Source organism: Anolis sagrei, chromosome 2, assembly GCF_037176765.1.
Source record: "Anolis sagrei isolate rAnoSag1 chromosome 2, rAnoSag1.mat, whole genome shotgun sequence".
Classification (NCBI taxonomy): domain Eukaryota; kingdom Metazoa; phylum Chordata; class Lepidosauria; order Squamata; family Dactyloidae; genus Anolis; species Anolis sagrei.
In genome coordinates this window covers 264,350,836-264,375,648 of record NC_090022.1, presented here as the reverse complement: position 1 = coordinate 264,375,648, position 24,813 = coordinate 264,350,836, and the positions used below count along the sequence as shown (strand labels likewise).

Below are 24,813 nucleotides of genomic sequence, written 5' to 3'. Positions count from 1 at the left end.
CTAAAAGCTATCTAAACTATATTGCATTACCTCTTGGGCTACAGGCTACCACTGAATGGCTCTAATTTTACCATAACCACAATGGAAGAACACTAGCACACTTCTGTAGATAACTGATCTGAATCCATTACTTCAGTTTCAGAATCTAACACAGAAATCTCAAAGTACCGCACCAGCCACAACTAGGCAATGTGATTTCCATAGCAGGCTAAATTTAAGCCAACAAAACAATAATCATGTTCATATTTGAAATGGTGACCTTTCTTGTGGAATTTCCATCACTGTATAAATCAGAAACAAGAATAATTTCAATTGTATGTCCAAATAGAATTTCTTGTTCAACCACAGTAGCTCCACTGAATTAATGAATAGTATTAAGTCGTCACAAATGTATCCTCCCCTATGAGCCAATAGTTTTACACTGGAGGGAAAAACAGTGCAGCCCATGGACTGCATGCGGCCTCAGCACCTGACTTTTGTGGCTCCACTTGCTCAAAGATCTCCAATTTCCCCATTTAAAAATCTGCAGGATTTTCAGGCAATCTCTGTCCCCAAATAAGTAAAAGTATCCCAAAATGTGAAAACATGTGAATACCCACACATGTACAAAAGCACCTAGATCCCATGCTACATTCAAACAACTATCTTCTCCTCCAATCTCTCTCAAGATTGTGGCAAGAAGCGATACATTACTTCCTATCGCCATTTTGATAGGATCTGTAGAGGAAAGCAAAGATGTTTGGGTTGGTAGTGGGCTATGAAGGCTCTAATTTATTTTATTATTTGCTATATATATATATCCCGCCCTTCTCAACTCCAAAGTGGAGTTGCTGGCTGCCAGTCAGCTTCCGAGCACAATTCAAAGTGCTGGTCTTAACCTATAAAGCCCTAAACGACTCCGGCCCAATTTACCTGTCCGAACGTATCCTCCCCCATGAGCCATCAAGATTACTAAAGTCGTCTGGAGGGGCCCTGCACTCGATCCCACCGGCCTCACAGGCACGGCTGGTCGGGACGAGAGACAGGGCCTTCTCGGTGGTGGCCCTTCGACTCTGGAACTCCACTGGAGATCAGAACTGCTCCTTCGATCTTAACGTTCAGGAAACAGGTGAAAACCTGGCTTTGGGGATTGGCATTCAACGAATGAGCCATGATCCATGATCCTGTGATATGGATGGATGACGACGATTAATGACTTTGATGACGACTGACCACTTTAATCATATGACTGTATTTTTGCCATTTTAATTGTTTCAATGTTTTAATGTTTTAGTGTGATTTAGAAATATGATGTTTTAATGACATCCGTAATATTGATGTTGGAAACCAGCCCGAGTCCCTCGAATGGAGGTGAGAAGACCGGTATACAAATTACCAAATAAATAAATAAATAAAGTGGACCCAGAGCAGCACACATAAAGGAACAATTTGATGCCATATATTACATATAATACATATCCAGCGAATAAAAAACACATACAATTTGATGTCATGCATTACATACAATACATATTCAGCAAATAAAAAACGTATACATTAAAACATCCGCTAAAAACATATCAACATTAAAATTATTAAAATCACATAATCCAATATCGTAGTCCAGGCCATTCCAGTTATCATTGCACCATTCTATGTTTATATATTGCACTAATCAATTATCCAAACACTTGGTCCCACATCCAAGTTTTCAATGTTTTTCCTAAATGTCAGGAGGGAGGGGGCTAATCTGATGGCATTTGGGAGGGAGTTTTACAGCCGAGGGGCCATAACTGAGAAGGCCCTTGTCTCTCTTCCCCACCAACTGTACCTGTGAAGGAGGTGGGTCTGAGAGCAATTATCCAACAGGATTAAAAACTGGGTTTATCCCTAGATCATTTTTATACATAAAATTATTTTATTTGACTCTGAGTTATTTTTATTAGATATTAGTAGAAACCAAAGTTTGAATATATAATCCAAAATTTCTCTTTCATGTAAATGGTAAAAAAAATCTCATTAAAACACAGGAAGTAAAGAGCTGGAGACAAAACAGTTTTGCAGGGTATATAATTAATTTCTTTTGCTCTGCTGTAGTATCACTCATCTAATTACCCTTCATAATGAAGGCGTGTGCCAGTCTTTCCCTCAATATCCAGGAAAACATGGAGAAAAGGGAGGAGATTGTATGGTGACTCTTTCCCAAGCTCATATCACCTCAGGAAAAGGACACAGTAGTTACCACCTGGAAAACTACACATTGCAAAATAATGCAAAAACCTTATAGGGATCAATAGTAAAAGTAAAATATCAGAACTATGTAACATTATCAGTTTCCTTTGTTCTTATCTTCTGGTTCCCACATGTGCAACTGTTAATCACTGTGAAGCAATCACAGCCCATATCAGAAGACAACCACAGTACCCACATGGCAGTTTGCTCTACTGAAAGGAAAAGCAGGAAAGAGCATAAGTGACTAGTAGACACTAATACTGAGTGATGGAGAAACTGAACACTATCAGGTAGGAAGAATGTCAAGCTTCGCTTTCTAGATGAGCCTTTGCAGCTCAACAGGAATTCTATACAATATAATTTTACTTAATTTTACTCCATCAGACGGGTCCAAAATACCAATGGCCAAAATTACCAGAGTAGACATGGCCAACTTTGAAAGGGCTGGACAAGGGCTACTGCAACAGGGTATCATGGGGCTGGGGAAGTGGATAAAGTGCAGAGCAGGGTCCTAAGTGATGACCAAAGGAAGCGCCTAGGGACTAATCATTCTCTTAAACCTGCTGGAACAACCAGGTTTTCAGGTCCCTCCCTACGGAAAAAGGACAGTGTTGGAGCTTGCCTAATCTCTCGAGGGGGGGGGGGGCAAAGTCGGGGGGCCACAACCAAGAACGGTGGTGGGAGTGAGAGGAGGATCTCCCTGGCAGATCTTAAAACCTGTGCCGGTTCATAGGGGGAGATGCAATCACGAAGATAGGCAGGGCCTGAACCATTTAGGGCTTTGTAGATCATTGGAATGTTTTCAAAAATATATGGATGGTGGAATCTGTTGACACAGAATATGTAGACAGAGAGGACCGACTAGATGCTCTCATACACCTATATTTTTTGGAAGTAAAGGAGTTGGGATAGCAGCAGATAGAGTTCTCCTGAACTCCTGAGAGTGGGACTTTAAAAGTAAAAACTAAAGACTAAACCTAGTGGGTATCTTCTATAAAATTAATCAGCAACAGTCTGTTACCCCAGTCCAAGTAACAGTGACTAAATGTTACTTACTAAACTGAAAAAACTGTAATGACATCGCAATGCATTATTTTGCATTGCAAAAGAAACATCATTATGGTCACATTGGCTCCTAAAGGCACTTATTACAGGTAACACTATTATTGGTAACATGTTACTTCCAACCTCTTACATATTGCACAAAAACTGGACACCTGAAGATGTTTTCAGTTTGCATGAAATCAATGGCAAGTGAATAAAGTCCTATTATAGAGGTAATGAATATAGTCCTATTTTTACATGAAACTGACGACTATTGTTGCATTTTAATAATATATAATATTTTCGCACACTATTAGCATTTTCTTCTGGTAATTATATTTCATTATATTTAGTACATGCCACTGCACAGTTTCTCCTCCTCTGCATAAGAATGAATTGTTCACTGGAAGCTTTTAGAATAAATAGCTTATTAGAATTAAATACGTATTACACATTTCTCATTCATGAAAGAATTCTTAAATTGCATGCTATGAATGTAACGTTATTATGCCCTTAGTTTATAAAATCCATTAATACAGCTATTAAATTCATAAATGTTTGGTTCAAAAGAATATGGGACATCAATGTGGCCAAAAACTCACTCGCCAGACAGCAAAGGTCCCTAAAGACAGACAAAATTGACACCAATTTGTATTAATGTATGTCTGCCCTTGATAACAACCAAGTAATATTCCACCTCCCACAAAGCCTGACTCATTGAGTCCAGGTACTTCTACTTTTGCTTTAAATGAACCCCCATTTTGTTGGATGGGAATCAAGTATTATATTACATCTTTTAAAAAATCCACAATCAGAGAATTCCTTATTGAAGAACACAGGTGTTACAATTTTGCCAGAACTCATGTTAAAGAGTCGGCCCTCCACATTCACTGGTGTTAAGGTGCACAACTCCCATGAAAGTGAAAAACCCCAAACAGAAAAATTTGCTATTTTGTATCTGAGAGTACATCTTTCTAGGAATTTCTAGATCTTGTAGAATGACTCTACTATCAGCTTCTGTTAGATGCTGACCACAGTCTTACACTGGAGGACCTTGAGATTATCATTAGAGAGGAATTATCTCTAGAAATCTCAAGGTCTTCCGGCATGAACAGCGTTAGTTGACCAAAGAGCCACAAAGGAGGATCCGGAAACTCCTAAAAATAACATTTTATATAATGTTATATATAATATACAGCATATTATTTGAATACACAGAAATGCTGGACCACTCTAACAATCACCATGTCAGACTACACAGAGAAGCCATTGAAATCCACAAATATGAGGACAATATCAACAAAAAGGAGGAAACCATGAAAATAAACAAAATCTGGCTACCAGTATTTTTTTTAAAAAGAACTCTAAAACTGGGACAATAAATAAAGAACAACACTCAGAAAACAGGGGAAATTAAGACATAAAACAATCTGGGCTGCCTAACACCTCCCAATAAAGGATTTCCCCAAGCAGGAAGCAGCCAGGCTTTGAAGCTGCAAGGCCATTCAATGCTCATCAAGATAGCCAATTGCAACATTCACACCTACCTCAAACAGACAAGTGTTCTTTCTCCCACCCTGGACATTCCACAGATATATATACCTCACTTGCCTAGTTTCTAACAGACCTCACAACTTCTGAGGATGCCTGCCATAGATGGGGGTGAAATATCTGGAGATAATACTTCTGGAACATGATTATACAGTCTGGAAAACTCATAGCAACCCAGTGATTCCGGCCATGAAAGCCTTCGACAACCCATTTTATATAGATCCAACAGTAATTATATCCATAAAAGTCAAAATCCCAAATGGAGAGCGATGACTGTACTGTGTTAGGTGGGAGCTGACTTGATACTGAACCACAAAATTATTATTTAGTCATTCTTAAGATGCAGCATGGAAGACAGCAGAGTATGTTTGTTCAGAATTAAGTCCCACTGCTTTCAGTGAGGCTTACTCCCAGGTGAATAGGAATAGATTTACAGACTAGGATTTACTAGGCGACATGCAGGTTTTCCAACTGCAGCTAGGAATGTTGGAACAAAGAAACACCCAGTGTAGCAGTTACCCGGATCTGTCTCCTGAGTTAAGCTCAACAAACAGGTTCCTTGTTAAGCAGAGAACAGAAGTGAAGAGAAACGTGGCAGTTTTTATATTAACTAAGCTATAGATTAATTGTAGACATACCCATAAAAAGAGTCTACAGAAGCCAAATTGTGCAGCGTTACTCTGGGAAATGTAATTCTCAAGTATGCCAAAAAGCCTCATCTTCAGGTGGCATAAAAAAATCCTTCTTAATCAGAAGTCAACTTCTGCTGGCTTAAATTTGAAATTCTCAAAGACACAAGAAAAAGAAATGGAAGTTGAATTTGTCTATAAGAACAAAATTCATGGTCACGAACCACAGCCCACTAAAATATCACAAAACTATGATGAAGCTTCTTCACAGCTCTTCATCAGTCAAACACAGAATCAAGCCTGAAAGCTGGCCCACAATGCTGCAATGTTTTGGGCTTTTCCCAGTGAAGGCATTGGCTGACAGAGGAGTGTGGAATTTTTATTACAGCCAGATATGACTTCCATTGTTTTATGAGTTTATGATCACCTATGAATGCTTAAGCCATTTTCCTTTACTACAATCAGACAACATTATATTACCACCCTGATCTGGCAGTTACTGATTAACTACGAAGCAAAAAGGGTCGAGATAAACATTATGTCTGGATGTTAATACTGAAGCAATCAGTATTTACACCTTGCTAAGAAACATTTGCAGAAACATTGTTATTGCAAGTGCACACCTAAAAAGTACACATAGTGCAGACTTTTTTTAATGGGAGGTGCTCATTCAGAAAGAACTCAGGGCAGCTTACATGGGGCCAAGCCCAAGCCAAAATACAATTAAAAACAAAACAGTAACAAATTAAAACAGCATAAAACAGCATAACAATAAACAAGCATGAAAAGCAACAGCAGACTAATTTTGGAGGGGTGGAAGGAGGACAACTATACGAACTGGTTAAAGGATAAGGTGGTTCAATAAGGTGGATAGAAACATATAATAGCATAGGAAATAGCATGGAAACAAAGCAATTAAACAGGATCAATTAAACTTAACTTAATATATATATAGTAATGGAATATAGGAATTCAGAATCAGGTCATGATTCAAGTCATTTGTCATAGGAGTCGTCAGTCGAATGCACAATGAAACATCCACGTCTTTAATTCCTTGCGGAATGTGGGTAGGGAGGGTCTAGCCTAATCGCCCTGGGGAGGGAGTTCCAGAGATGAGGGGCCACCACCGAGAATGCCCTCTCCCTCGTCCCCACCAATCGTGCCTGAGACGGGGGTGGGAGCGAGAGAAGACCATCCCCAGAGGATCTTAAGGACCGCGTGGGGAGGATGCGGTCACGAAGATAGGCAGGTCCTGAACCATTTAGAGCTTTATAGGTAATAACCTGCACCTTGAATTGGGACCTGAAACTTATAGGCAACCAGTTGAACTGTTTAAACAGGGGGGTTGACCACTCCCTGTAACTTGCTCCAGTGAACAATCTGGCCACCGACCTTCGCACCAGATGTAGTTTCCGAACCATCTTCAAAGGCAACCCTATGTAGAGTGCATTACAGTAGTCCAATCTTGAGGTAACTAAGGCGTAGACCACCATGGTCAGACTTACATTTACATTATTCTAATGTCCAGACTTATATTTACAGTATTCTAATGCAATCAATGGGAAATTAAAATGTGTTATTTGTCTGGATCACACCTGAAATTGTAACAGTAACAGGGCTCAATCCTAGCATCCCCATTTTTAGAATGAGGAAGACCCCTTTCTGAGAACCTGGAGAACTGCTGCCGGAAAATGTTGCCAGTCTCAGCTAGATGGACCAACAATGTGGACTGATGTAACACTGTTTTCTACATTCAAATAAAGTGACAATGCTTTTTGAACACATCCACTTCCCATTATGTGGCACACTTTCAGTAAACAGGAATCCCCAAGTTATGAACAAGATAGGTTCCATAGGTTACTCCAGCCATGTGTGTGTGTATGTATGTGTGTGTATATATACACAAACATACACACACACATTTTAGCTTTGGGTAGCATAGGGAAGGGTTAATATCCCTGTGATGTTTGTTTTGCTGTCTGTGCCCCTGTTCAAGACTTTGACTCACTTTCCGTCCCTGTGATAACTGGATTTTGAAAAATTGGCTTGTTGGGGAAACAAGGATTGGTGATAAAGCTTCTGCGGAGACACCTTTTCCCCATGGTAACTCTTTCAACAGTGAATTTCCCTTCCGATGGGTAAATTTCTCTCACTTCCTGTTGTCTCATTCCCATTCTTAACTATGAGTCATTTGTAAGTCAGATATTTGTAACTCAGGGACTGCCTGTATATGTACAGAAGACTTTGGTTTTCAAATTACTTCAGTATGGTAATTAATACTGTATACTTGCGTATAAGTATATGACATATGTGTAAGTATAAATCGGGGGTAGGTTTGGGACCAAAATCATGAATTTTGATAAATTGAGAGTCACTCTGCAGAAAGGTGAAAGCACTAACATCGCCTCTGGGACCAGCCATCCCTGGCCATGGCCATTTTCACACCCAGGTATTCAAACAGTCCTGAAGCTGTGCCATGACAATAGATGGATTCTTTTTTAGAGTCTCCTGGAATGAGCTACGTTCTTCCTTTTTGCCACTCTATTCAGAGAAGATTAGTTCCTTCTTAATAAGAGTTTTTATTATTTATTTATTTATTTATTTGGGCATTTCTATATTGCCTTTTTCCAAGGACTCAAGGCGGTTTACAATAGATGAAACATAACACTTTAAATAAGTTAAGGTCCAGCAATCACACTGACCTGTGGATAAGTCAACCAAGGGGGTTGGGTTGATTTTTTGAGTACAATTTCTAGACCTTTACCCAGGTAAGGTTACATAAGTTTAAAAATTTGTCAAAAAAACTGGACCAATTTACAGTACCTCTGTTCACCATTTTTGTAATGCCTGTTCAAAATAATAGTGGCAGTGCTGGCTCTTTTAGGATTCTGAAGAAGCAGCAGAGAGAGCAGAGGAGGTGGGCTATACTTTAGGGTGTCTCGGCACAGAATAAGTTCCCTGAGTTTGAGAGCTCAGTCTTATATTAAGCATAATACAGAAGTCAAATGTGCCAGGACTATTCCCTACATGTCCAACAATATTATGCACCAAAAGACTGAATACTTCCAAGACAATTCAATCTATAACTGAGGGCCCTTCCACACACACCCATATAACCCAGAATATCACCACAAGAATGTGAATGCATATTATTGTTGTTTAAAACTGCTTATTTTATCATGTTTTATACTTATTATCAATATATATGGATTGTTGTTTACATGATTTTAATATGTTGTAAGCTGCTTTGGGTCCCGTGAGGGATATAAATAAATAATTATTTTACTGACACAAAAACACAGTATGACACAGGAAATGAGAAATATATGCTGGATTTTATATCACAAAATATCAAGTCGAGCACCTCCCAAGCATTTAGAACTGTGTGATATATTATTAAGAATTATTATTATTATTATTATTTGAAACACAACAAGATGAGTGCACAGCAAACAAGATCGCTCTGCTGGATGTTGTATTGGATCACACATCGGACACTTCCCAAATGTCTAGGACTGTGTGATGTATTGGAGAATAATGCGTGCAGATCTCAGTAAGGTGGCCTTTTGCAGCTGGCAGATGGTAATTTTGTCCGTGCCAATTGTGTTTAAGTGCAGGCCAAAGTCTTTAGGCACTGCACCCAATGTGCCGATCACCACTGGGGCCACCTTTGCTGGCTTGTGGCAGAGTCTTTGCAGTTCAATCTTTAAATCCTAATACTATGTCAGCATTTCCAGTTGATTCCCTTCAATTTTGAGGTCACCTGGGCAACATCGACGATTCATACTTTGTTTTTTAACACGATCATGAGATCAGGAGTATTGTGATCCAAAACCCTGTCAGTTTGAATTCAGAAGCCCCAGAGTAGTAGTAGTAGTAGTTATCATCATTATTATTAAGGCTGATAATCCATAATACCTGGTTTGAACTGGGTTATCAGAGTCCACCCTGCCATATAATCTAGTTCAATGTGGATTTTATACAGCTGTGTGGAAGAAGCCTCCGATATACCTCAGTTAAAGAGGCAAATATAGAAGCTTTGGTATCAGAGATAGAAACAATGTGGAAAGAATGAGGATAGTCCCTATACCACAAAAAAAGAACAACAGTTCAAAATGTTTTAGAAGACTTTAAACTTAGAACTAAAGATAGGCACATGTGAAATGAAACACCCACATCAGGTAAGCTGTGCATCTTGAATCTACTAGAGATCACCTGAAAACTTCTTCCATAATAAATCCTGGAGTGATATGGTATTTTTTCTTCCTACACTTGAGAGATTTATGCTTTTTTTTATAACAGGTTGGGAGAGGGGTCTGATGAGGCTTGCCTGCCCTCCACTTGTCCCTCTGTTTTGCTGTTCGTGCATGCTCAGTAAGAAATTCCAAAGCTGTTTACCTTGCCTGGCACACATAGCTATGGCTGGATCAGCTAAAACAGAACCAGTTCTTTCCCTGCTTGAGCTTTATTGCATTGTTTACTATAGATGTGCTTCTGCAGTCTTTCACCAAAATTGTGTGTTTCTCCTTCATTATCTTCCCAATGCCAATCCTGCCAAAAAGTTTCTAACTTAGATAGAGGACAACAAGGAAAGGTGGGGCTCAGCTGGCATAAAAAGACTTTGTAAAAAGAAGCTTCTTTCTCATATGTTATGTTGGCTGAAGTATGCCTGTACAAGAATAATTTGAAGTAAAATACACAGAGAAATACGATTTTTTTTTCTATTTTTAAAAATCTGTTAAGTCTCCTTGAGTCACAACTTCAAGGGAAATGTAGAGAATAGATAAAACAGTTTTTCAGTTTGTGGCAGAAAGACATGATGTGCTACTTAGATGCACAACAGAAACAGAGACAACTCTCTACCTCTCTACTCTAGCCCTCCATGATTCCCCAAAGCTGGCTCTGAAAGGTTAAGAAACCCTCTGAAACAGGTTTTCATCAGCACTAATTTTCAGCTGTGTTGCATTACTGCTCCCTTCATGTTTCCTCCCCACTCAGTTCTCAGTAGCACATAGTACAGCTCCCTATACAGAGCTATTCTCACTGATAACACTAAAACTCTTGTCTGCAATTTATCACTTTAAAGTCAAGAGTAGAATGACTATTCTTCCATTACAAAGAGAGAGAAAACAATGCCAGGATCAGGAAAAAGTCAGCCTAGAACCCTTCTTCTCTAAATGCTGGCCTTCTATTCAGGAAGAATTATTTTATGTCAAAATGCATTCACTGCTATCATCGCATGAAATAGATTTAACACCATGGTAAGAATCAGAGTATAGAATTACAATCTCTAGTCCTCCACGAGAAGCTTCAAAAAACTCCCATGAGCACCACAATGCCATTACTCCAATGGGAATGGGAGGCCATGTGACAAGTCCTTTACATATTGAGCTCAAAAGACAAATGGATTCATCCAAATTACGGTGTTCCTGATCAGATCCAGGGCTGGTCTGTATCACTTTGGCAGCATATTAATAATTATTCCATTTTACATCCTTTAACAGTGAACTTGGGTGGTCAAAATGACAAGTCCTATGTCATCAGCATTGTTACACAATATACTCTTTAAAAAATTAATTGTGTATTTCACGTAATGCATGGGGTGTTATCCACACATTTAGGGGGTCAGCTTTTACACAGTTAGGTTAGAGGTAAATTAACTGCAAAATGCTGCCAGTGACAATTGCATAAAAATATTGGCCATTCCCAAAATGGTTGCTGACATCAACTAACTTATATCAGATTAACCTCACATATAGAAGAGGAGACTTTAAGTTCACCTCAAGCTAAACAAGACCTCCTGTGTTTTGTTTTGTTTTGTTTGTATGCTCTTGGGTTGGGTAGGAGAAACCCTCTATTCATACAGAAGTCTTTTAATTTCCCAACTTCTGATCCAACGGATGAGGGAAGGGAGAATTAAAAGCACCCACAGACTGTGTTCAATACTGTATATCATTTAAGTATAGAAAGGCCTATGGCAGAGAACAGTTGAGCAACAGACTACTAAAAGAATCTGCTAAAAATCAAAGAGACAATGGAAAAGGAAAAAGAAGAATGTACTTTCCTGAGTCCTTTATAATAGGGATGAGGAATTTCCAGCACAGAGAATTTTGAAGCCATAGAACTGTGGCTTCAAAACTACAGCTTAGTGCTTTTGTTCATTTCTTGACGTCCCAGATCAGTAAAGATAAGGGAGGAGTAAAATACTGGCTGATACTCAAGGTCAGGAATCTGCTGGCTCCTAAAGCACCAGCTGTACTCTTCTTCACCTTTCCTGCATGGTGAAATGGAAGAGTCTGAGGTCAGGATTTGCATGATTCGGCTGTTAGGAATTGTGGGAGTTGAAGTCCAAAACACCTGGAGGGCTGAAGTTTGCCTCTGCCTGATCTAGTCTCACATCCTTAATTTATTGTATCTTGGGTATTAGAAAAGAAACAAAACCAAAACCTCATCCCCATGCTGCATTCAAATGTTGCAGCAACATTATTGTTTTATTAATTATATATCTGTTCCATGTGTTAATGGGTCTTCTCTCACATCACCATTTTATCTTTACAGCCAGTAACAAACATCTGACGTACAAGCAATTCATAGTTAAGAACATGGGTGAGAAACAGGAAGTGAGAGAAATCTTCCTCTAGGAAGGGAAATTCACTTTTGAAAAAGTTATCATGGGGGAAAGTATCTCTTCCATTGAAGCTGTATCGCCAATCATTGCTTCCTCAACAAGTCAAATTTCCCCAAATCCAATTATCGCAGAGATAGAAAGTGAGGAGAAATCTTCCGAACAAGGGCACAGACAACAAAACAAACACAACAAGAGTGTTAACCCTTCCCTATGCTACCCAAAGCTCTCTTTCTCTCTTTGGCCTGAGGTACACTTAAAAATGTACCTGTTCCAACTTACGTGCAAACTGAGCTTAAGAACAAACCTACACAACCTATCTTGTTCATAACTTGGGGATTGCCTGTACAAGGTTTGTGAGGTAGGTTAAGCAGAGATTTGCCTTGCCCACTGCATTTCAAACTTTCTTCTACAACTTTGGAAGCTCAGCCCTACTGTAGATGACATGGTACTCCCATTCCTAGCTCCAAGCTTGGGCTATTCTTCACCTAGGGCCCTTCCACACAGCCCTATATCACGGAATATCAAGGCAGAAAATCCCACATTATCTGAGTGTCGACTCAGATAAGCCAATTCAAAGCAGATATTGTGGGATTTTCTACCTTGATATTCTGGGATATATGGCTGTGTGGAAGGGCCCCTAGAGCAGTGGTTCCCAACTTTTGGTCCTCCAAATGTTAGGGGCCCTTCCACACAGCCATATAACCCAGAAAAGCAAGGCAGAAAATCCCATAATATCTGCTTTGAACTGGGTTATTTGAATCCACACTGCCAGTTCAAAACAGATACTGTGGGATTTCATTCAGTTGTGTAGATGGGGCCTTGGATATTAACTCCCAGAAATCTCAGCCAGTTTTGCAGTTGTTAAGAATTGTTGGAGCTAAAGTGCAAAGCATCTGGAGGAAAAAGGGTGAGAATCACTGACCTAGAGGTAGAAGGGACCCCCTACTACAGAAAATAAAGCATATTAAGCATGGAGTTTTTACAATGCATGGTTTTTACAATGTTAGCCTGTAAATTAACAACAGTTCCACAAAATAGAAATATTATCTAGAAGGAATGTCTTAAAAACTAGTTTTGTATCAGCTACAGTGGCTACATGACCTCTCTCAAAGCATTCTCTTGGTTTCTTTTTTCACTTCAAAACACTAATCTCAGATTTACCCAAAGGTTGTGCAGGCCTGCCTTAGTCGCAACCTATCACATGGTTTTCTTGACAAAATTTGTATCACAGGGTTTTCTGTCAAAAAATGGTTTCAAACTTAGTCTTTCAGAAGCCGTGCACACAACCATATCATCAGAATATCAAGGCAGAAAATCCCACAATTTCTGCTTTGAACTAGGTTAACTGAGTCCACACTGCCAAATATACCAGTTCAAAGCAGGTAATATTCCATTTCAGAGCATATAATGTGGGATTTTATTGAGCTGTGTGGATGGGGCACCAGAGTCCTAGTCCACCACATGCAGTGACCTAGACTGACTTCCAAGAGGAAGGCGCATCAAGCCAACCCCGACCGGGACCGCCTTCCACCTGGAAACCAATGCCCTCACTGCGGAAGAAGATGCAGAGCAAGAATAGGGCTCCACAGCCACATGCGGACCCACAAGGAAACCCATGATGGAAGACCATCTTACTCGTCCAACGAGGGATCGCCTAAGTAAGTAAGTAAGTAAGACTTGCATATGACTGGCACCTGACAGCAAGAATGCCTAGTTGGACAGTAATTAAAGTATGGGTTAAGTAAACAAATGTCAAAAATAATTTTACTGGAATTAATTCCACAATAGAGCAAAGAGCTTTAAAAACACAAGAGACTTGCATCTAAACTCTGAGAGTGTCTCTGCGCTTGATGAATGACTTATATGGCACAGGTATACTTCCCAGGAATTTGGGAATGAACCCTGCTTTTTATTATGCCCTAAGTCACTGAACCACCAGATGTTGCCATATATTTTCACTATCTATCAAATGAATCTGATCTATATGGAGGATTAAAGTATGGCCATATGAACAATAATTTACTGACCTTCACAGAGGTCATCTACTTATCTTTAGTACTCTCCAAGGTGGCCTTGGAGGGAGAAGAGGAGACAGTATCTCTTAGACTTAATCCCTTCCCACATTGTCATTCCTTTTGTGTGTGGGTGTCATGCCTTATTTAGACTGAAAACCTAAGGGCAGGGAACTGTTTTGTTGTTCTTTACATGTGCAGTGCCATATGTAGCATGCTGGTATTATATATATATATATATAAATAATAAAACTTTACAGAAGTGTATTTAAATGCATCTAATTTTAGGTCATCCATTTTGATTGCAAATGGAAGTTTGATTGCAAACGGAAGTTTTATTTTAGGGCAATATAAAATAGTACAATGCAAAAGAAAGTTTCAGAAAGTATGAAGTAAATTCTTCTGGAATTTCTGTGTGCTTGTCAAACTTTTCCTTACAGTAGCTTCCAAACATTTTGAATTGATAGAACCAGTGTATGCATGTGTCAGCACATACTTGTTGTACCATTAGACAAGGTGCAGTAAGGTTAAAGGAAAATGAGGTGGAAGTCCAAAAGGATTGGCAAGGACAAGTTAGTACTTTGGGCTTAGTTTCTGTCATTATCACTTATAATATTAAACAGTGTCCTCTTTGCAGCATGTTTATTAGTTATTTTCCATGACTGTAGGATTCTATCACTGTATACCAATTTACTACAATTAGTAATACTATGCATAGTATTCAATGCACCTGAAAATAACCTTGACTAAAATCTGCTCTTGAAACTGGTCTTGTAGCTTGCCTCTGCCAAAGAAGAACAACTGTTTCCTCTGTTTTCAGCTCTAACACTACTATCAGTCAGAAAGGTACATCTTTTTTCAAACCACTTCCTGGCTCGCTCTGAAGGAAGACTCTGAACTTCTGCCATGGAGCCATGTGGCGTCCTCTGTGCAGGCAATTATTGCCAGAGAAAAACAGCACACATTTCAGCCAAAATTTCTAGCCTTCCTCTTTGGAAGAAGTAGCAGCGAGGTCAGACTGGAAATGAGGTAGATGATGGTCCAGTGTGTCATTTGAGAAATCAAAACTAGAAGAGAATGCTTGCCAGTTCAAAACCTTTACAGGGAGTGGCCAACCTACAAGAGAATCCCACTTATCAATGATGCTCTAAGATAATAATATATAGAATCATAGAGTTGGAAGAGACCTCATGGGCCATCCAGTTCAACCCCCTGCTAAGAAGCAGGAAGAATATAATAACTTTATTCTTACACCCCGCCACCATCTCCCTGAAAAGAGCACCCAGTGGCACAATGGGTTAAACCCTTGTGACGGCAGGACAGGTCGACCAACAGGTTGGTGGTTCGAATCCAGGGAGCGGGGTAAGCTCCCGTCTGTCAAGCTCTAGCTTCACATGCAGGGACATGAGAGAAGCCTCCCACAGGATGGTAAAACATCAATCATCCAGGCATCCCCTGGAAAATGTCCTTGCAGATAGCCAATTCTCCCACACCAGAAGCGACTTGCAGTTTCTCAAGTCGCTTCTGGCGCTTCACCAAAATAATAGGTAAAGGTAAATGTTTTCCCCTGACATTAAGTCCATTCGTGTCCGACTTTGGGGGTTGGTGCTCATCTCCATTTCTAAGCTGAAGAGCCAGCATTGACTATAGACACCTCCAAGGTCATGTGGCCGGTGTGACTGCATGGAGTGCCATTACCTTCCCACTACAGCAGTACCTATTGATCTACTCTCATTTGCATGTTTTTGAACTGCTAGGTTGACAGAAGCTGGGGCTGACAGCGGAAGCTCATGCCGCTCCCCGTATTCAAACGTGCAACCTTTTGGTCAACAAGTTCAGCAGCTCAGCAATTTAACCCACTGCACCACAATGCTCAACAAAAACCAATAACCAGAAATACTAAAATGGATGTGAACAGGCTATAAAAGGGGACAGGTATGGGATAGTGCAAGCAGTGTACCACAGGGCCGGGGCATTGGATGAAATACAGAGAACAGAACACTATCTGGTGAAATAAAGACTGGGCATATATAACTAGGGACTAGTCATTCTCAGATGCTTGCTGAAACATCCAGGTTTTCAAATCCCTGCAAAAGGAGGACAGTGTGGGACTTGCCTAATCTCCCTGAGGAAGGTGTGCCAAAATCAGGGGGCCACCACCGAGAAGGCCCTCTCCCTCATCCCCACCAGTCATGCTCCCTGAGGCTGTCACCCAGGGCTAACATTTAGAATGTTAGTATCGGTTTCTTATAATTTTAAATGCCTTTGTAAAGCTCTTCCAGGAGGGGAGTACAAGCTGTACAAGGAAGGGGAGCAGCCACTGTGTAAGACATCTATCACAGTATCACAAGTTGGGTAGCTCATGCTAGTGTGGGCATGACTTTACTAAAAGACTGGTTAACTGTCAAGACTCCTCCCTGGCAAGAAAGAACGGCAAAGGCAATTTAACACAGGATTCTCAGCACACTGCAAGGACTGAAGCTCACATAAACTTTTCAGTGAAAACCATTACATTGCTCTCAACCTTGTCAATGTTTGAAAACCATCAGATCAAACACCAAAGCTCTTTAACGAAAGGTACAGGCTTTCATTTCTTAAAAGATAAAACCAGATGAACAATTCAACAATTCCTTCATAAGAGCCTAAACTCCTAAAAAAGGAGGAAATGAGGGAAAGAACATAGGGAATTGTGTTTTTTTAAATAATCTCTTTCACACACTGGAGACAGGATATTATTCAGTTAAATTGCCATAAAACATGCCATGGAATTGTCAAATACATCATGTTTTGTTTTGTTTTTCACGTATCAGAAGCGACTTGAGAAACTGTAAGTCCCTTCTGGTGTGAAAGAATTGGCAGTCTGCAAGGACATTGCCCAGTGGATGCCCATATGTTTTACCATCCTGTGGGAGGCTTCTCTCACATCCCCACATGGGAAGCTGGAGGTGACAGATGGGAGCTCACCCCATTAACAGTAGTCATCTCATAAACTAGGAGCCCCCGGTGGCGCAGTGGGTTAAACCCCTGTGCCAGCAAGACTAAAGACCAACAGGTCGCAGGTACGAATCCGGGGAGAGGCGGATGAGCTCCCTCTATCAACTCCAGCTCCTCATGCGGGGACATGAGAGAAGCCTCCCACAAAGATGATAAATCATCAAATCATCTGGGCGTCCCCTGGGCAATGTCCTTGCAGACGGCCAATTCTCTCACACCAGAAGCGACTTGCAGTTTCTCAGGTCGCTCCTGACACGACAAAAAAAAAATCATAAACTGGAAAAGAGCTGCTGTATTTTGACAGCATTTGATGACATCTTTGGATGTGTTTTCAAGCATATATCTGTTTTGTACACTCTCAACACATAAAGAGATGTAAGCATTTCAAAACTTGGCACAACCTGGGGATCACAACCAGATACAGTGAAGACATCTGCCCTTGTGCTTTGCTACTCTGCTGCTGAGTCCGCATGCCCTGTGTGGAACACATCTCACCATGTTAAAACAGTGGGTGTGGCTCTTAATGAGACATGCCGCATTATCACAGGATGTCTATGCCCTACTCCACTGGAGAATTACACTGTTTAACCGGTATCGCACCACCCGACATCCGTCGGGAAGTAGCAGCCAATAATGAAAGGACCAAGGCAGTGACATCTCTGACTCATCCCCTGTTTGGAAATCAGCCAGCACACCAACAACTTAAATCAAGAAATAGTTTTCTAAGTTCTACAGAGACACTTGCAGGAACACTTTAGCAAGCAAGAGCCCAAACGTAGCAAGCTAAAACCCGGAACCACAACCCATGGCTGATACCAAATGAGAGACTCCCTCCTGGGCACACAGAAGACTGGGAGACTTGGAAGGCGCTGAACAGACTGCGCTCTGGCACCACGAGATGCAGAACCAACCATAAGAAATGGGGCTACAAAGTGGATTCCACGCTATGCGAGTGTGGAGAAGAGCAAACCACAGACCACCTATTACATTGCAGTCTAAACCCTGCCACATACACAATGGAGGACCTCCTCACAGCAACACCAGAGGCACTCCAAGTGGCCAGTTACTGGCCAAAGGACATTTAATACAATATAAAGTTTTTAAACTTTGTGTTTTGTAAAAAAATACATTACAACTGTACCCTTGGTTCATTCCTGATATGACAAATAAATAAATTTCAAAACCCATGTACAAGATCCTGCAGTGGGCTCACAAATGGTGTCCCCCTCCGTATATAAATCTCAGGAAATGAACTCTGAGACACTTACTTCTAAGCAAACACGAGAGGGCTGCACTGTTAATCTGTAAAGCAGACTGTTCAGATTTTCTCTTCAAACTAAACGCACATAACATTGCAGTGGGCTGACAGCAATGGACTTTACCTTTCACAATGGATATGACTGATTAGCTAGTATTTACAATCTGGCCTGGAAATCACGATGCATATTTAAAACTACAGTGGAGACATTTCTTCATGCACAAGCCTTCAAAACAAAATGCACACAACTTGTCTTAAGCTTCTTAAACCGTGTGAGACTTAGGACTATTAGGAAACTCTTAAGAAGCAAAGGTATTCCCCCTGCAAGCTAACAAGTAGAGCCTCTATTCCCAAGCCTTCTTCCTTCTTGAGAGAGATTACAGGACATCTGTGCAAGCTGCTTGTGCCTGATACCTTGACAAGGAAATCCTTCCTGCTGCAGTTGAAGGGCGAGGGAGGGGGAAGGGCAGTCTCCCTACCCTTCAGGTAACATTCAGCCCTTCTCCAGCCACAGGTGTCTCTCTTCGCTCTCTGGTAGGGAGAAGATTCCCAAGTAGGCCCTTTTGGGCTTTCCCTCCCTCTCTTTCTATCTCACCTGAGAGTTGGGATACACCTATACCAGGCATGAGCAAACTTTGGCCCTCCAGGTATTTTGGACTTCAACTGCCACAATTCCTAACAGCAAAGGCTGTTAGAAATTGTGGCAGTTGAAGTCCAAAACACCTGGAGGGCCAAAGTTTGCCCATGCCTGATCTACACTGTAGGATTAATGCAGCTGGACTCTACTTGAACTGCCATGGAGCTTTAGTTTTACAAGCCCCTCAGCCTTAGTTGCAGTGAGTTTTCTGAGCTGTATGGCCATGTTCTAGAAGAATTCTCTCCTCACATTTCACCTCCATCTATGGCAGGCATCCCCAGAGGTTGTGAGGACAAGTGAGGTTTATGTATCTGTGGAATGTCCAGATACATAAACCCCACATGTCTGTTTGAAGCAGGTGTGGATGTTACAATTGGCCACACCAATTATCATTGCAGTTTCAAGGTCTGGCTCCTTCCTGCTGAGGAGAATCCTTTGTTGGGAAGTGATTATCTAAACCCCACTTTCCAACAGACCTCACAAACCTCTGAGGATGCCTCCCATAGATGCAGGTGAAATGTCAGGCGATAATGCTTCTGAAACATGGCCAAACAACCCAGAAAACTCACAGCAACCCAGTGATTCCGGCCATGAAAGCTTTCCTTGCCCAAGAGTGCTGCTGCCTCCCCAAACTACAACCCTCATGATTCCATAGCATTGAGCCAGGACACTTAAAAGTGGTGTCAAACTTCATCAATTTGACAGTGTAGCTACACCCCCACTAACCCCTCCACCCTTGTCCCAAATCTCAGACAGAGAAGAAGATAAACAAGTCAATAAACCAGAATTTCTCAACTTGGGGCTCAAGACCCCCGGGGAGGGGGTGTCTGAAAGGTCGCCAAAGACCATCAGAAAACACAGTATTTTCGGTTGGTCATGAGAGTTCTGTGTGGGAAGGTTGGCCCAATTCTACAGTTGGTGGTGTTCAGAATGCTCTTTGATTGTAGGTGAACTATAAATCCCAGCAATTACAACTCCCAATTGGCAAGCTCTATTTTGCCCAAACTCCAGCAGTGTTCACATTTGGGCATACTGAATATTCATACCATGTTTAGTCCAGAGTCCATGGTGCTGTCTGGATGTGGGCGAACTACAACTCCAAAACTCAAAGTCAACCAAACCCTTCCATTTTCTGTTGGTCATGGGAGTTCTGTGTGCCAAGATTGGCTCAATTCCATCGTTGGTCATGGGAGTTCAGAGTGCTCTTTGATTGTAGATGAACTATAAATCCCAGCAACGACAACTCCCAAATGTCAAGACTATTTTCCTCAAACTCTGCCAGTGTTCACATTTGGGCATACTGAGGATTCGTGCCAAGTTTGGTCCAGAGTCCACAGTGTTCTCTGGATGTAGGTGAACTATAAATCCCAGCAACTACAACTATCAAATAACAAAATCAATGCTCCCCTCCCAACCACACCAGTATTCAAATTCAGGGGTATTTGCCCCAAATGTGGTCCAGCGAATGCAAATACATCCTGCATATCAGATATTTACATGACGATTCATAACAGTTGCAAAATTACAGTTAGGAAGTCGCAAAGAAAATAATGTTATGGTTGGGGGGTCACCACAACATGAGGAACTGCATGAACGGGTGGCGGAAGAGGAAGGGGGAGAACCACTGCTCTATAAACAGAGAGAGAGACCCCCGAAGCCCCCCTCCTTTCCCTGCTGCCCGGAGCCCAGGTGCTCCATTTTGGCGCGCGTCCAGCCCGAGGGGAGTCAGTCAGTCAGTCAGTCAGTCCCGGGGCGCGAGGCATAAGGAGAAGCAGGAGGACTTACAGCCATAGCGGGGTCTCTGCAAGGCGGGCGAGGAGGGCTCCTCGAAATGCATGCTTCCTTCCGGTGGCCCGAGAGGGGGGGACTCCAAACAAACTTTGCGGGGCCGCCAGCAAAACTGTGGACCTCCCGGGAGCACCTTCCTGCCTCTCCAAATGCGCGAATTGGAGGACACGCAGGAGAAAGAGGGAGGGAGGGAGGGAAGGAGAGAGAGAGGGAGGAGGAGCCGCTTGGTCTTGCTGCTCGGACGCGCACACAACGCCTTCGCCTCGTCCCCAGACGGAAGGAGGCGAGGAAAAGCCCAAGCTTGACCAAGTCCAAGCTGGGAGGCGCACGCCCTGCTGCCTCGTCCTCTTCCTCTCCTCGGCGCGCCAAAGAAGTTGGAGGAAGGCTCTCCGGAGTGGCCCCTTCTTGGGCTACCTGGCCTCCTCCCTCCCGGGGAAAGGCACCAGGAGAGTCCCCGCTCCCTCCCTCCGCGCCCTCGGCTCTGTCGTCATGGAAGCCTTGAGGAGCCTGAGCGCTCTTCCTCCTCTTTCCTCTTCCTCTTCGTTTCCTCTTTCTCTTGAGCCCCGTTATTCATTTGAGGGGGGGGGGGGCTCTACTTGCTCCACAGCGACCCCTGCCGCCTGCAACCACCAGCCACAAGGAAAGGAAACTCGGGGAGAAGGGGGCGAGCCCCCTCCTCTCCTCAGCAACCCCGAAGCCTTGCAGCAAGACCAAGCAAGGAAGGGGGACCCCCGAAAAGGAGCTTCCAAATGGGGGCTTTCTTTTTTTCTCTCCCTCATCCCTTGATTCAGGGTCGGTGGGAGGCTTGGAGATTTGTTTTGTTTTGTTTTGGGGCGGGAGGGGATTTTGAAAAAGGACATAGATTCAGGCACGTAGGTAAGGAGGGAACCAGCTCCTGTTCTCCTATTTCTGTCCCCTAAGCAGTTGCTCGGTTACAGGGAAGCTGCTCTCCTTCCCTCCAAAAGAAGGAAGTTGCCAATGAAATGCCTCTTTCCACAAATAGGAGCTATTGCTTGAGCATCCCTTACAAGAAATGCTAAGGATTTCAGGGGATTTTGGAGTCCCCTTGAATCCCATCTGCTCACCCACAGAAAACCATCCGAAAAATCCTGCGAATCTCTTGGTGAGACAGGTGGACAAATGTCAGTGTGCTGGAAGAAGCAAAGACCACCAACATTGAAGTGATGCTCCTCCGCCATCAATTCTGCTGAACTGCCCACGTTTGTCCGAATGCCCGGTCACTGTCTCCCAAAGCAGTTACTCTACTCTGAACTCAAGAACAGGAAACGTAACATTGGTGGACAGGAAAAGAGATTTAAAGATGGGCTTGAAGCTAACCTTAAAAACTGTGGCATAGACACTGAGAACTGGGAAGGCCTGGCCCTCGAGTGCTCTAACTGGAGGTCAGCTGTGACCAGCAGTGTTGCAGAATTCAAAGAGACACCAGTGAAGAGCAAAAGGGAGAAACATGCCAAGAGGAAAGTGCATCAAGCCAACCCTGACCAGGACCACTTTCCACCTGGAAACTGATGTCCTCACTGCAGGAGAACATGCAAATCAAGAATAGGGCTCCACAGGCATCTACAGACCCACCAACAAGACACCACATCTGGAAGACAATCATCCTCAAGCTACAAGGGATCACCTAAGCAAGTAAGTAAAGTAACTGGAGTATCTGTAACACAGTGGTTCCCAACCTTATTTTGACCAGGGACCACTTTGACCAGGGAGCACTCTCCAACATTACTACCAAAAGGGTTACGAATCTGTTTTTGGTCAACTTTGGATTCGGTTGGGTTATTTGGAGTGCTAATTCAGAAAATTGCATTATATAGACCACATCAGCTCTAGTTTCTGATACAGAACACATGCCATCCAGTAGTCACTATCTGCTCGCCCACAGAAAACCATATTTAATAACTACACAGGGAAGCCATTGAAATCCACAAGAATGTGGACAATTTCAACAGAGAGGAAGAAGCCATGAAAATGAACTTCCTCACATTCGTCAGTAAGTAGCAGCCAATAATGAAAGGAGCAAGGCAGTGACATCTCCGGCCCATCCCCTTTTCAGATATTGTCCAGCACGCCAATATCTTAAATCAAGAAATAGTTTTCTAAGATCTACAGAAATACTTGCAGGAACACCTCAGCAAGTGATTATTCAAATGTGGCAGGCTAAAACCCGTAACCTCAAGCCATGGCTGATACCGGATGAGAAACTCCCTCCTGGGCACACAGAAAACTGGGCGACTTGGAAGGCGCTGAACAGGCTGCACTCTGGCACCACAAGATGCAGAGCTAATCTTAAGAAATGGGGCCACAGAGTGGAGTCCACGACATGCGAGTGTGGAGAAGAGCAAACCACAGACCACCTATTACAATGCAGCCTGAGCCCTGCCACATGCAAAATGGAGGATCTTTTTATAGCAACATCAGAGGCGCTCCAAGTGGCCAGCTACTGGTCAAAGGACATTTAATATAATGCAAAGTTTTAAAACTTTGTGTCTTTTAAAACACATTACAGCTGTACCCTCAGTTTGCTTCTGATATAATAAATAAAATAAATATAAATACTATCCATCAAGATTTCAAAATACAAATATGATCCTGGTGCTACGAAAGTATCCCTGTTGTCTATATCTTATTTGCTATTGCACTTTGTGGCTAATACTGAGGAAAGTGGAGATGATGTGACTGATTACCAATCTTTAATCCTCATACACATGTGGCCATGAAAACAACCATAGTTCTGTTAGCGCAAAAGAAAAATCAAACAAAAACTATTGCTTGGAAGAGTATCTTTCAAATTAATAGTGAAATGCAGCTTAATTAATTAAGCCTCAATTCACTATTCACTTAAAAGATACTTTTCCAAGCAATAGTTTTTGTTTGGACAAATGAACGAAGGCCACATTGCATTCATTGGTGGGTTTCTTCTATAACAGGGACCAAAACAGCTCCATTGCATAGTTCTCTGTCCTTGAAGCTTAAATGGGTTTCAGTCTCCATCCCCAAAGCTCTGGACAAGATTCTCTATTACAGTTGCATAATATAAATCTCTAAATGTAGAGATTTACATGACCCTTGTGTTGAATATCAATTCTGGGGAACCCAGAAACAACTATATGCTTCTAGATACATTTTCACCATTAATGCACATCCATACAATAAAATTGGATGTGCAACCCTGCTTCTACAGCTTGATACTGACATCTGATTAAATCCTCCACTTCAGTAAGGGGTAGTAAAGGTAAAGGTTTCCCCTGACATTAAGTGTAGTTGTGTCTGACTCGGGGGTGGTGCTCATTTCCATTTCTAAGCCAAAGAGCTGATGTTGTCTAGACAACTCCAAGGTCATGTGGCCAGCATGACTGCATGGAACGTCGTTACCTTCCCGTAGAAGCGGTACCTATTGATGTACTCACACTTGTATGCTTTCGAACTGCAAGGTTGGTAGACGCTGGCCCTAACAGCGTGAGCTCACCCAGCTCCCTGGATTTGAACCGCCAACCTTTTGATCAATAAGTTCAGCAGCTCAGTGGTTTGACCCATTGCACACCAAGAGGCCCTAGGGAGGAGCTACATATTCATAAAACATTAAAAAGATACCAGCCTCAGTTGGACTTTACATTTGTCAAAGCATTATGGACAGACTCTGGTATTGGATTGAGCAGGAAAGGGAGAATAGAGAAAAAAGTGAAAAGTAAGACGCACAAATGACAAATGATTAAGCCATGCTTCTGACAGATAACTGACAAGAGACATTTCCCCTTTTAAATGTTTGCAAAATAAATACTTAAGAAGTGCTCAGTTGGAAGAACTGAATCATCAATCCAAATTTAGAATATCAGCCAAAATAAATTTGTAAAAACAAGACAATCCAGGATAGAGCAAGCATACAATACGCATTTTCCAGATAAACTGATGCCCCTCATATAATGTCATTGTTCCACTCTTAATAAAACATTTCTAGATTATTTCCACATAGGAATACAACTTTCTTTGACTGAAATATACATTTGGCAGATCATGTCATGCAACATGCCTGACAGAGTTCT

At 42.0% G+C, this 24,813-nt stretch overlaps 1 protein-coding gene across 2 annotated transcripts in view; it reads right to left on the bottom strand.

Moving 5' to 3' along the window:
• Nucleotides 1–21,322, bottom strand: part of IQGAP2 (IQ motif containing GTPase activating protein 2) — a 181,941-nt gene extending 160,619 nt beyond the window's left edge. The window contains exon 1 of one of the 2 annotated variants that reach the window (XM_060761637.2): nt 20,750–21,322. In XM_060761637.2, the coding sequence (XP_060617620.2) occupies nt 20,750–20,801 (52 nt within the window). In that variant the 5' untranslated portion in view covers nt 20,802–21,322. The remainder of the gene's footprint in view (nt 1–20,749) is intronic. The other variant, XM_060761638.2, reaches the window with a different exon arrangement.
• Between the last annotated feature and the right edge of the window lie 3,491 nt (nt 21,323–24,813).